Source organism: Chionomys nivalis, chromosome 13 (assembly GCF_950005125.1).
Source record: "Chionomys nivalis chromosome 13, mChiNiv1.1, whole genome shotgun sequence".
Classification (NCBI taxonomy): domain Eukaryota; kingdom Metazoa; phylum Chordata; class Mammalia; order Rodentia; family Cricetidae; genus Chionomys; species Chionomys nivalis.
The window spans coordinates 35,006,760-35,021,148 of NC_080098.1; the positions used below are offsets into that span (position 1 = coordinate 35,006,760).

General features: G+C 44.9%; 1 protein-coding gene and 1 pseudogene across 1 annotated transcript in view; one reads left to right on the forward strand and one right to left on the reverse strand.

Annotated features, from left to right (window-relative positions):
- Window positions 1-14,389, forward strand: part of Nid1 (nidogen 1) — a 75,131-nt gene that overhangs the window by 12,192 nt on the left and 48,550 nt on the right. Inside the window, exons 2-4 of the mRNA XM_057787868.1 lie at window positions 6,827-7,126; window positions 8,166-8,392; window positions 9,604-9,983. Coding sequence (XP_057643851.1) covers window positions 6,827-7,126; window positions 8,166-8,392; window positions 9,604-9,983 — 907 coding nt within the window. The remainder of the gene's footprint in view (window positions 1-6,826; window positions 7,127-8,165; window positions 8,393-9,603; window positions 9,984-14,389) is intronic.
- Window positions 2,516-2,609, reverse strand: LOC130886317 (U6 spliceosomal RNA; annotated as a pseudogene).

Below are 14,389 nucleotides of genomic sequence, written 5' to 3' on the forward strand. Positions count from 1 at the left end.
CATCATAGCTACCCTCCTGGGTGCAGGGCCCTGTCCTGAGAGGGTCTGCTGTTCTGGAAATCCAGAGGGCTGCAAGAGGAAAGATTAAGGATATTGACTTGCTCTCCGTACCTTCAGACATAGTACAGACACATGAAGGCACAGAGGTCAGGCTTTTCATCCATCAGTTACTTGACCGTAACTAAGTGATTGTTTCAATAATAATAACATTATTAATTATTATTCTGTAATTCAGATGGGCTTTCTCAGAAACATGCTCAAAGAAGGGTATTTGATGTTTTGTTTTTTTTTTTTTTTTAAGATTTATTTATTATGTATACAGTGTTCTGTCTGCATGTATATCTGCAGGGCAAAAGATGGCACCAGATCTCATTATGGATGGTTGTGAGCCACCATGTGGTTGCTGGGAATTGAACTCAGGACCTCTGGAAGAACAGCCAGTGCTCTTAACCGCTTAACCATCTCTCCAGCCCTGTTGTTTGCTTTTTAAAGATCTTCATGTCTGTGTGTATATGCACACATGCATGTTTCTGTGAATGAATGTGGACACATGCCTGCCATGCAGACATGAAGTCAGGACACCCTCAAGTACAGGACCTCACCTCCCAGCTTGAGATAGGTCTCTTGTAGGCTAGCCGCACAGAGAGCTTCCAGATTTTTCTACCTCCCTGTAAGAGTGCCTATGTGGCAAGCACTTTACCGGAGGCCACCATCTCCTAGCCCTATTTTGGGTTAACACAGGGTCTCAGGTAGCTCCTGTTAGTCTAGAACTCTCTATGTAGCTGAAGTCGGCTTTGAACTTCTGCTTCTCCTCTGTTTACCTCCCAAGTGCTGGGATTACAGGTATATATCCCCACACCTGTTTTGGTAGTGCCGGAGTTTAGAACCAGGGCTTGGAGCATGCTGGGTAAACTATTCTACTCACTGAGCTATTTCCCCAGACCCCCATGTAATTTTTGAAAGCAACACAGATATGGTGAACACAACATTGGTGTCGTCTGCACAATGTTTTCATAAATATTGCTTTCTTTCTCGACTCCATAGCAGTGTTGCAGTGCCAATGGTCGGGGTGTCTTTTGATTGACTGTAGTTACTAGGTATTGCTTTTGCCACAATCTTCTGCTCATTAACCCAAGGCAAGTGGCATACATGCCTGACCCCCAGAGTGGGCAGCTGGGAGGGCAGCCTGGGAGGGCTGGTGTGCAGGGCAGGGGTGCAGGCCACTTGTTTGTTTTTGCTTGTACGGCTTGTGAGTTGGGTGTCATGGCCCCAAAGTTTATTGCAAGACTAACGTCAAAGAACTTTTCTTTTTGTTTCCTTTAGGGGAGTTTTATGGTTTCAGGCTTACATTTTTAAGTCTTTAATCTATTCCCAGTTAGTTTTTATGGGTGCCATAAAATAAGGGTCCGTTTTCATTCTTATATATGGGCCTATCCAATTTTCCCTGCTCTGCTCATTGAAGAGAATGCCCTGTCTCCATGGTGTGTTCTTGGCAGGCTTGGGACCTTAGTTGGCTGTGTATGTTTAGGTTTATTCCTCACGCCCCTCCCTCCCCTTCCCCGTTCATTCTCTGTGTCCCTGTGTGGTCCCAGTTTGATGGTGCTCGTCACTGCACACTACATATACATTGTATTTCAATGCTTTTGTGGGTCTATTATACCCATTGAAGCTGAAAAACAAAATATAATCAGAGATAATAGTCCAGGCCCAACTCCTGATCTTCAGCGTTGGCTTATCTAATGAAACCACTTAACCCTAGTCCTGTTAGTTATTGTTGTCATGAAGCAGTTTCCTCTGGGGCTGACATGGCCCTTGCCTTCATTGAGCAAGGACTTACAGAACACCTAACCCAGCCAAAAATCTAAGCGAAACAGTCCAGGGGTCGTTTAACCACAAAGAGGCAGCTAACATTTTCTCGAAGAAGGAATCATTTCTTTAGTCTATTACTGCCCTATCTGAACTCAATAAACATTTCTTTCTTTTTGCTTTATTTTTAGAAAGATTTATCTTGCTGGGTGCTGGTGGTGCATGCCTTTAATCCCAACATTGGGAGGCAGAAGCAGACAAATCTCTGAGTTTGAGGCCAACCTGGTTTACAGAGCAAGTGCCAGGCTAGGCAGGGCTACACAAAGAAACCCTTTCTTGAATAACAGAACAAAACAAAACAACAACAAAAAAGATTTATCTTTAGCCTGGTATGGCAATACAGAACTTTAATCCCATTGCTTAGGAGACAGAGGTAGGTGGCTCTCTGCGTTCCAGCCACCCTAATGTACATAGTGAGTTCTAGACAAGCAAAATTATTTATTATTATTTTTAATTGTGTTTATGAGCATGTATCTGTATGTGGACATGAGCACATGAGTTGGGGTACTTCTGGAGTCCAGAGGTGTCAGATCCCCCTGGAACTGGAGTTACAGGTGGTTGATTCTGGAGCTAAAACTTGGGTCCCTCTGGCAGAGCAGTATGTACTCTTAACCACAAAGCCATGTTTCCAGCCTGTTTGTTATTATTTTTAAATTTGGAACGCTTCGCAAATCATCATGTCCTCTTTGGGCCATGCTAATATTTGTATCATCCCAGTTTTAGTATGTGCTGCCGAAGGGAGCACGCTATAAAAGAGTTTATCTTTAATTAAACGCTCCTTTTGTTTTGTTGTTTCATTTTGGTTTTGCGCGCGCGCGTGTGTGTGTGTGTGTGTCACAGCACACATGGAGGTCAGAGGACAACCTGTAGGTGCCCGTTCTTCCTTCCACCTGTGGGTTCTGCCGGTGGAACTCAGGTCATAAAGCTTGGCAGCCGGTGCTTTTACCCACCGAGTCCTCTCACCTGCCCATGAATAAACTTTTATTTATGTGTCCCCAGGAAAAACCACACAGCAGTTATCTCTTTGGGAAAACAAAGCTTAGTATAGAAAAGTTTCAAAGATTAAAACCTAAAATAGAGTGAACTCCCACATACCCGTTACCCAACTTCAACAAATACCAACCTGTGACTAATCTTGCTTAAATAATAGCCCCAGATATTCGTCACAGTCCTTTGCTACCCAAACTGGGTTATTTTAAAGAATATCTTGCACTTTTTATTTCCTTGTGGATATTTTTGAATGTATATCAAATATTCTTTAAAAAAAAAAAAAGAATAGAGTGTCAGGACAGCTACGGCTGGAAACCCTGTCTCAAAAAATAAAAACACAAAACAAAAAAAGTCAAGAAATCACATTGACGAAATACTGTTTATGTCAGTCTGTCTGTCATCTATTTTATCTCAGACAAGATCTGGTTGTGTAGCTTGGCTGTCCTGGAACTTGCTCTGTAGCCCAGGCTGTCATTGAACTCAAAGAGAACCAGCTGCCTCTCCTCCTGAGAGCTAGGATTAAAGGTATACATCAACACACCCGATTTCTTTCTTTTTCTTTCTTTCTTTTCAGCTGACTGGCTTAAATCAGAATCTAGCCAAATTGCATTTCATGTATATACATCCTCCTTTAGACTTTCCTTTTAAGGACAGGTCTCCTGTAGCACAAACTGTCCCTATGTAGCAAAGGATCACCCCGATCTTCCTGATTCCAGGCCCCAGTTGCTGGGATTACCATATCGGGTTTATGCAGTGCTGGGAACCCTATAGATGGAGACTCGCCATGTGGGTTCCCTTGTGAGCTCTGAGGGACTGCAGGGCGGCTGTTCTCTGGTCTGTAGGATTCAGTGGCGCTCACTCCAGGTGATTTCAAAGCAACTCGCCTGGCCTGCACAGATCTTTCCTGTCCTTAACTGCTGGTCCCTGCTCCATATCCTGGAGGAGGTCAGGAAGGGAGGGGACACAGGCACCAGGCAATATATAAGCCTTGGAGCTATGGTAGTGACCAGGATGGACACAGTCATTGACCCCTTGCTGCTGCCTGCTTAGGGTAGGGGCCTGCAAACGGGGCTTAAAAAACAGGAGGCAGAGATAGAGATCAGAGTGGGGGAGCAGTGAAGTTTAGAGAGGGGCCTGTGAAAGAAGCCTGTCCTGGATGGGGGAGGGGATCTCTGAGGAGCTGCCTGAAGGACAGGATGAGCTGGTCAAAGGGAGGACAGGATGAACTGGTCAGCACAGGGAGCGCGGGGCCTGCAGGGTAGGAGCCAGTATGGTCAGAAAGGCAAAGGAACCTAGCTGGTGACTCAGGCCTGTAATCACGTTTGGGAATTGGAGGCAGGAGGATCAGGAGTTCAGAGTCATCTTTGGCTACATATTTAATTTCAAGTTAGCCTGGGATACACGAAACCCTTGCCAAAAACCAAAAGCAAGACATTTGGGAGGTCCCAAGTGTCCCTATTGCTACAGGTGAAGAGGATGGAGCCATGGCCGGCTGTATGGATTCCTATTTGGTGGGGAGTTTAGTTTCAGGCCTAACTGGAGGAAACATTGTTCCACCAAGCTGGCTATTCGTTGACATATTAATAAAAAAAATAAATAAATTTTGAGGGAGAAGCTCAAAGTTGGGAATCATCTGAGACCAGGCCAGTTAGCTTATTAGCATCTCTCTGAACTTAGCTTTCTTTCTCACAGATGGCTGAGCTGAAGCTCAAACTGGCTAAAGAAATAGCTTTCTCAGTAATAATGCTAAGGAGAGTTATGTGATCTTGGCCTCAAGTCGTCCCCCAGTTTCACGGTTTCCGCATGAAATTTGATTTCTAAGGCCAGCATGCCTTGTGAAAATAGAATCATTCCAGTGCCCAGATTCCAGCCTCGTAGAAGGGAGCTGCCTGTACATGGCCTCCATGGGATCGCTTCCCACCAGCAGCCAGTCAAGGCCAACTCCTGGCGTCTGCTCCAGAAAGTGAGCTGTTTCCCACGCTCCCCCACCACAGTGCAGTTGGGACATTTGTGCTGGGGGAGGCTCGAAGTTGAGAACTGGGCTGCAAGAGGCGCCTTGCCTGACTGCCATCTCTGCAGACGTCAGGGTTTTCTAGAAAAGTCTTAATGTTGCCAAGCGATGGAAAATATGTCATTTGAGGAGTTAATAGCCCATGACATTAATAAAAAGAGATGGTTTGGGGGCTGGGGATGTAGCTCAGTAGGGAGGAGGCTTGCCTGGCATTCACAGAACCCTGGGTTCCATTCCCTGGAACAATATAACGTGGATGTGGTAGTGTATACCTCCCACACTGGGGAGGTAGAGGCAGGAGGATCAGAAGCTCAAGGTCTGGAGACTGGGAGCAGAGCTTCCACACCTGAGTGAGAAGCCCTGGAGTCAGTTCCCAGCACTGCAATAAATAAATAAGTCTATAGATGGATCAGTTAGTTAAAAATACACGATGCTTTTGTAAGTTCTAAAGCTCTATGCCTTCACCAGCCTAGGTTGGAATCAGCGCCACCACCTCCATCAATCCTTCTTCCCGCATCCTGGGAACGGAGAGATCTTGTCTCCAAATCTATAAAGTGGAAAGCAACCCGACCTCTAGCTTCCCCATGCCCTCTCAAACACACGACAGTGACGATACTCCGCAAGAACTAGAAACACTTCTGAGAACGCTATACACACAGTTAGACTAGCCTTGAACTCACTGTGCAGCAAAGAATGACCTCGGGATCCTCCAGCCCCACCCTCCCAGTGCTATGATTACAGGCATATACCACCATACCCAGCGTACACACGGCTGGGAATTGAACCCAACGCCTACAGGCGTATATACCACCGGGCCTGGTCTACACGTTGCAGACAATTAAATCCAAGGTCTTCTGCAGCCGGGCAGACATTCTTACACCTTGGAGTCAAGAACTTTGGGTCAGAATTCCAGCGATGCCAATTAAATAGGGTGACTCTGGACAAGTTAATTACTTAATTTTCCTACTACAAAACATGGGTATCAGTGACATCCAGCCTTCTAATGTTTGCCCAAGGGTTAGTGGCTGCTCGCAATGTGGTGAACTTTAACACCCGTTAGCTGGTGTTTTCAGCTCTGAGCTAGTCACACTGGTTAGTGACACTACCGTAGGCCGCGTGGATTTACTTCTTTTTTTTTTTTTGGAGACAGGGTTTCTCTGAAGCTTTGGAGCCTGTCCTGGAGCTAGCTCTTGTAGACCAGGCTGGCCTCGAACTCACAGAGATCCGCCTGCCTCTGCCTCCTGAGTGCTGGGATTAAAGATGTGCACCACCACCACCCGGCGTGGATTTACTTCTTAACACATTCATTTGCCTGTCACCTGTGTTAGCCTTCCCCTGGGCTGGGGGTTCCTTGAAGGTGGGGCTGTATCCAGCACATTCTGGGGCTCGCCCTGGTAAAGCACAGTCCCCATGTGGAAGACTTTCTGCCTCTGCTGACTTAGTCATTTGGATAACGCTGGCAGTCAACAAGCATTGCCATCATCTTTGTCAGGAGGACACAGGGGGCTCTTGAGAAGTGGGCGACACCCGCCCATACCGTGACAACAGGCGCCCTACAGTCGTGTCCTAGGGTTCCTGGATATTCCCTCTGCCACCTATCATGTCTAGATGTGGACCTGATAGCAGCAGCTAAAGGGAGGGAAGACGTAATAGTTTTCACGAGCTTTCGTTCCATCAAAGCAGGAAAGGTACCGCGGAGCCTCGGAAGCTGCTCAGTCTGTGTGATGGGAGCAGGTGGCAGAGAACGTTTGCATGGTGGCTGACGAGGGCGCAGAGAACAAGGCGGGAGCTGGGGCAAAGGTCTGTTCCGAGTGATCTACTTCCATCAGCCGGGCTCCGTTCCTCACGGTTCCACAAGCGCTCCAGATAGTACAGGGTTGTTTTAAAAGCAAACCCTAATGCTCCCCTTGAGGCGTTTGTCGCTGTGTTCCCTCTATAACCACACTGGGTTCCCTACAGGTCACCACCAACGGCATCATCGCCATGAGCGAACCCCCAGCCAGAGAATCCCACCCTGGAACCTTCCCTCCCAGCTTCGGCTCAGTGGCGCCTTTCCTGGCTGACTTGGACACAACGGATGGCCTGGGGAATGTGTACTATCGAGAAGACTTATCCCCCTCCATCATGCAGATGGCAGCAGAGTATGTCCAGAGAGGCTTCCCAGACGTCACTTTCCAGCCCACTAGTGTGGTGGTTGTCACTTGGGAATCCATGGCCCCCTATGGAGGGCCCAGCGGGAGCCCTGCCCAGGAAGGCAAGGTAAGTGCAAATGGAGATGTAGGTTTCTGGTGTGTTGAACTTCTGGTCTGTGCTTGTTCCGATGGACGTCATGCTTGTGCTCTTGCTCAGACAGGAAGTCTAGAGGAAAAATCCAGTAAGTTTCTTACTGCAGGTCAGCAGCCTCCAGATACTTCTCTATAGGGCTGTCTGAATCTGTTTCTGTGAGTATCCACTGTTGAGAAAGCCAGTTATTTGAGGTGATTGCTCCATGGCAAACATATGCCTGGGAAGTGGTATTCCTTGTGTGTTCCTTCCTTGAGAAAGAATGGGAAGATAGCTTCTAATTATATAGATAATTATTAATATGCTAGGTTCTGATATCAGGTACTCCTGAGCAGAGTAAAGAAAAGTCCTCTAGTAAAGAAGCCATCTTAATAATTTCTTATTGGAACAACTGTCTAAACTCTAAGCTATATCTCCTCTTATCACTGTCCCCCAGTAGGACACATGGCATCCCACAGAACACACTTTGGAGAAGTCTGTGACATGTCTGCATATCACACAAGGCTTCGCAAAGCAGGAAGATTGCCTGGCACAAGAGTATTGAACTCTTGCTTGCTTCCTGGGTCTAACCCGTTAAACCTTCATGTTAACCCCTCCAGCAGTTGTACCGGACGCTTGTCTTTGCCTCGAGCATGCCTTTTCTTTTATTCTGGTGTGTTTTTAACCCACAATATCTTGCACACACTGTCAGCAGTCCTTGTGATGATCTGCTTGGATGCTCAGGCCTTCCCATGAAGCCTTGACCACAAAGGGCCTCCTCTGTCTCCACCCTATGCAGCATGGATACTTCCTCATTTGACCTACATGTAGTACTCGGCATGTGCCTCTGTTACAGTGTCTGTCCTCAGGTTAGGCTGTGTTTTGTTCATATGTAGACTGTACATTCCCCGTTGTAAGAGAATGAGGTGGAATACTGCCGCCTCTCACCGTCTTGTCTACCGGAAGCCCAGTGGACTGTGTGCTTTGAGAGTGTGGTTGTATTGCTAGGTAACTGACGGCTAATTCATCTTCACAGAGAAACACGTTCCAGGCTGTTCTAGCCTCCTCAAATTCCAGCTCCTATGCCATTTTCCTCTATCCTGAAGATGGTCTACAGTTCTTCACAACATTCTCGAAGAAGGATGAGAGCCAGGTGCCTGCCATGGTTGGTTTCAGCCAAGGTTTAGTGGGATTTCTATGGAGCAGCAATGGATACTATACCATATTTGCCAATGACAGAGAATCGATTGAGAATTTGGCCAAGTATGCATATTCCTTACTTGTTTTTCTTCATTAGAAAATAATTATTTTTATAATATGATTGTATATTGTTTTACTGAGCAGAATGTATTAGGTATTATGTTACCTAAGAATGTTCCTGTTGATTTAATTTTTATATAGAGATAAAAATGATGAAATAGTATTTTTTCCTGATGAACTTTAGGGGAAATATTCAGCACAAAGAGATATTTTGTTCATTTGCTTTAACTTTTATTTATGTGTGTGAGTGTTTTGCACCGTATGTCTGTGTTCACGTCCATGCAGTACCTATGGAAAATAAAAGAGGGTACTGGATCCCCGGGATTAAAGTTACAAATCGTTCTGAGCTACCACATGGGTGCTGGGAATTGAACCCAGACTCTGGAGGAATAACCAGTGCTCTTAACTTCTGAGCCATCTCTCCAGCCCCAATAGTTTGTTGTTTCAAGTGCAGCCTCACGCAAAATTGTCTCTCCCTTGTCTCCTATGAGTCTGAAGTCAGAAATGAAGGCAGTTCACACCTGTCTCCTGCTAGGAACCTAAACTGAGGGATTTTCCACCACGCGGATGCAGGACAGTCTTTACCATGCTTATACTCGGTGAAGCCTCACGGTAACGCTGCTCTAGATTTGACAGAAGAGAGGAATAGCCAAGATTAGTGTTTTTGTTTTGCTGCCCCTCACCCCCATCCTGAGACTGAGTTTCTCTGTGTAACCCTAGTGCCTGGGACTCACTATGTAGACCAGGCTGGCCTTGAACTCAGAGATCCACCTGTCTCTGTCTCCCAAATGCTGGGATTAAAGGTGTGTGCCACCACGGCCTGACATAGTACTTCTTACCTTTTAAAACATATGATTTAGAGGGGTGTGTGTGTGTGTGTGTGTGTGTGTGTGTGTGTGCATTCCAGTGCTGAGGATTGAATGTAGAGCCTTGTGCATGCTAGGCAATTACCTGGAATGGCCCTAGAGGGTAAGCTCTTCATGGTGTGGTGTCTATTTAGATTCAAGCTCACTAAATAGTCCCTGCTTGTTTGAGCTCTGTGATGACCACACATGGCAGCTGCTGCCCTCCTGGACACCAGCCCTCACTGAGGATAGACACATGGCATGGGTTTCAGGTGGATACAGGTCACCTGAGCTTTTTCTGCCCACTTGGTCCGTGGGGTCTACTTGTGCGGCTGTGGCCTGTTCTCAAGCTGTCTTCCTTGCCTTTAGGAGCAGCAATGCTGGACACCAGGGTGTATGGGTGTTTGAGATTGGGAGTTCTGCTACTGCCAAGGGTGTGGTGCCAGCAGATGTGAACCTAGACCTGGATGACGAAGGAGCAGACTACGAAGATGAAGAGTATGACCTGGCAACCTCTCGCCTGGGCCTGGAGGATGTGCCCACCCTACCCTTTCCTTCCCACAGTCCAAGAAGGGAACACACTAACCCACACGATGCGCCCAGGGTCCTTTCTCCTAGCTATGAGGCTACAGAGAGACCCCATGGAATCCCTTCTGAGAGAACCAGGTCTTTCCAATTGCCAGTGGAGAGGTTCCCCCAACAGCACCCCCAAGTCATTGATGTGGATGAAGTAGAGGAAACAGGAATTGGTAAGACATCTGTTTTATGGTTTGGAACCTTTCTTGCCTGCTTGGGTTTCTAGACAGGAGTTGGCTCATGTAGATTGGGTCATGTGTTGATGAGGTGACTTTGTGGGGAGCAGATGGCCTGGGGGAGCAGGAACTGAATGCTCACACTGAAGATCAGCTGATGCATAGGTCCAATGGCTTCTGAGTGGCCCAGTGATCTTTTAGGATTAAAACTTTGGTTCTAAACACAGTGGGTAGTGGGGGTATGCCTCATTTCAATATTCTTCACGATGTATTCTGTTTTCAGGAGAGTAGGGGTCAGAGAGAGATGGCTCAGTATTAGGTAAAGGTACTGATGTCCTAAGTTTGATCTCCTGGAGGTCACATAGTAGAAGAGGAATGATTCCCCCAAGCTGTCCTCTGACTGCCATACGCATGTATGTGTGTGTGCACACATGTGCACGTACACGCACGTGCGCGCGCGCACACAAACACACACACACAAACAAATAAACGTATTATTTTTTTTTCAAGACAGGGTCTCATTTATGTAGCTTTGGATGTCCTGGGACTTAACATAGACTAAACTGGCCTTGAACTCATGAAGATTCTACTGCCTCTGCTTCCCAGGTGCTAGGATTAAAAGCATGTACTACCATAATCTGGCTAGTAATTTTTTTGTTTTAAAATGTCATTGCTAGGTGCTGTTTGCCAAACACTATAGAAGCTGAGGCAGGAGGATCAATGTTTCTAGGTACATAATAAGTTCCAGACTAGCCTGAGATTCAGTAAGATCCTGTCTCAAAACCCAAAAGAGAACTGCTGGGCAGTTATGGTGCATACCTTTAATCCTAGAACTTGGGAGGCAGAGAGGCAGGTGGACCTCTGAGTTCGAGGTCAGCCTGGGCTACAGAACAAGTTCCAGGACAGACTCCAGAGCTACTCAGAGAAACCCTGTCTTGGAAAACCGAGAGAGAGAAAAAAACAGAGAGAGATGGAGGGAGACTTTTAAAATATTTTGAAACTCAAGTTTCTTATTTGTGACTTCTGAGATGTATTCACTCACCCACCTGAAAAAACATTCTAGAAGTTTCTTTGGCTCTTCATGCAACTTTTCTTCTACATTTTCCCCTCTTGGTTTTGAAATTTGAACAGTTGATTATTTTTCCTTCTGTCAGTTGCAGAGTTGCTTTCTAAAGAACACAGACACCAGATCCCCTTAAAAAGGTTTCTTCTTCTTCTTCTTCTTCTTCTTCTTCTTCTTCTTCTTCTTCTTCTTCTTCTTCTTCTTCTTCTTCTTCCTCTTCCTCTTCCTCTTCCTCTTCCTCTTCTTCCTCCTCCTCCTCTCCTCCCTCACCTATCCCTTTTTCCTCTTCCTCTTTTTTCTGGGTTTTGGTTTTTCAAGATAGGGTTTCTCTGTGTAACCCTGGCCTCAAACTCAGAGATCTGCCTGCCTCTGCCTTCTGAGTGCTGGGATTAAAGATATGAGCCACCACATATTCATGGCACAGTATGATATACTCTAACAACCATATTGTATCAAGTATTTCCTACATTTTGAGGAAAATTACTTGAGCATCCTTTAAGTATTATGAAACATTCTCAAAATATGCTTGATACTCGTATATAATGGCTGGTTTTAATTAGCAACTTGATACAACATAGAATCACCCAAAAAGAGAGTGTCAGTGAAGGATGTCTCCACCAGGTTGACCTGTGGGCGTATGTGTGGTAGGTTATCAGTGAAGGATGTCTCCACTGGGTTGATCTGTGGGCGTATGTGTTGTAGGTTATCGGTGAAGGATGTCTCCATCGGGTTGACCTGTAGGCATGTGTGTGGTGGGTTATCTTAACTGTCTGGAGGGATGTGGGAAGACCCAGGCTGAGAGTGAATAGCATCCTTCTATGAGTTTGGCAATGCACTGCAGAAGAGTAGAGAAAGCCAGCTGAGCAGTAGCCATGCATGTTTTTACTCCTTTCTGCCCTTGGTTATAGCTGTGATGTAACTGGTTGCTTCAAGTTTCAACGTTGCACAGTGGAGTGTAAGCCAGACAAACCCTCTTCTCCCCCAAGTTGCTTTTCTGTTAGACTTTTAAGAAATCATGGCAAGAGGAAGAAAACTAGGACACCCATCGAGATTCATTTTAAAAAGTTTTATTTATTTTTATTTTCTGTGAATGTGTCTTCTACCTGCATGTGTGTATGTGCACCAGGTACATGCCTGGTGCCTCCAAAATTCAAAAGAGGTCATCAAATCCCATGGAACTGGAGTTGCAGATGGTCGTGAGCTACCTTTCGGGTGTTAGGAATCGAACCTAAATCTTTAAATAGCAGCAAATGCTCTTAACCGCTGAGTCATCTCTCCAGCCCCATCAAGACCCAAATAAATGGAATAGTTATAATCTTTAAATGTGTCTCATAGGACTCTTTACTCTTTCTATTAAGATGTTATTATAAAACTTCCTAGAAACATCTAGCCCATTCCTCTTACAAACTCATTTTTTTTTCTCTGTCCTTGTTCTGGTGCTCACCATGGTAATAGTCATTTCTGTCTGTCCATATTGAATACTAAATCAATCGTCAAGATGGTATTTGAGACTGTGTGCTTACTGCTGAGGTATATAAATGTACAAGATGTCATTTGGTGGAAAGATGAGTTTGTGAGTTCCAGCCTTACACCTCATAAACACTGTTCTCTGGATTTGGGGTAGAGGAAGAGCTACTACCCTCACCTCTTGGCCAGCAACTCAATCTTTGATTCTGTTAATGAGTATGTTTGCTTCTAGATGTTAAGTTTTGAGCTTCATCTTTTTTTCCTATCCTTCCTAAGTATCTGAAATTACCATTTATGAAATTGTCACATATTTACTCCCAACAACAAATGGTGGTTATAGTAGCAAAAGCCTAGACTTGAACTCAAAATATATCTGTGACAGATGGCTTTTTTTTTTTTTTTGGTCCCCTTTCCTGGTTATTTCACTGTTTATTAGAAATATCAACTGTCTGAGGCCTACAATAACATTCTAGTGTTGTTTAAATAGTTACCCTCAGATATACAGAATATAGCAGACCCACCAATGAGGGATTCCTGGCTGAGCTTATGCAATCAGAAAACTTTCAAGTTTACTCAAGTGTCTTTGGCTTCAGTCACCAGCCATCTTTATACACACTGGAAATTCCAAGTATTGGATCCGATACAGTCTATCTGAGGATAAATTTTATTTTGATCTTCATTTATAAACAAGATTATTATTACCTCTAGAAGTTCACTCCTCTTGGGATTTTGAACCAAACAAATTTGCTCTAGCTAGATCATTAAATTTAAAGGCTGGTTTGCAGTTCTAATAAAACAAATGGGTGGTAGAAATTTAAACTAGAGAGAGAGAGAGAGAGATTCTTTTTGATTCTTCTAATAATCTTAGAAGAGATGCAATCAAAGTATTGCTTTTGATAGGCTGATTTTATTTTTATTCTTGAGATTATACAATAATTACATCATTTCCCCTTTCTTTTCTCCCCCACCCCAAGTCCTCCCATGCTTACCCCCACCTTGCTCTCTTTCAAATTCATGGCCTCATTTTCTTTAATTGTTGTTACACACACACACACACACACACACACACGCACGCATGCACGCACGCACACAAGTGCGCGCGTGTGTGTGTGTGTGCATAATTTCTATAATGATCAGCTTTTGAGTATCAGAGCTTTTGAATTACCCCCTGAAGAAAAGGGTAGGAATATATATATACACACACATATATACACAGATACATGTAAAGATGGTTAAAAGGCATTTTTATGATATGTATTTTATCACACAGGGAATTATTTATAAAAAGACTATTTGGGCTGGGGTGTAGCTCTGTTGGCAGAGTGTTTTTCTAGTGTGCACAAAAAACCCCTGAGTTCTAGCACTCCATAAACCATGCATAGTGGTACACACCTGTGATCCCTGTACAGCAGAATCAGGAGTTCATGGCCATTCTCAGTTCTTAGTGAGTTTGAGGACAACTTGGGATACATGGAACCCTGTCTCAAGAAAACAAAAACAAAAAATGGGGTTGGAATACAAGTATATATTGAGGCTCTTAACCAAATGAAGCATCTCCTCCTGACCATATTAGATGGGCACCATCTTAGCATTCAAGTTGAGTAAAAGCACCCTTGTGTTAATTGACATTAATATACATTGTGGCAGTTTTTAAGTATTCATACTTAATGATTCTTGAAGACTTGTTTACATCAATGGTCTGAGTAATGGAGCCCCATCTCTATCCATGGTCACACTCCTGCCATGGACTTTAGTCTGCTGTGGTCAGCTTGGCTCCTTGAAGGTCTTAGGTAGATGGGAGTCCAGTTGGCTCTCGGGCACCTGTGTGGAAATGCCCCTCAGCCGAGAACCTGCAAAGCTTTCACGGGTGTGC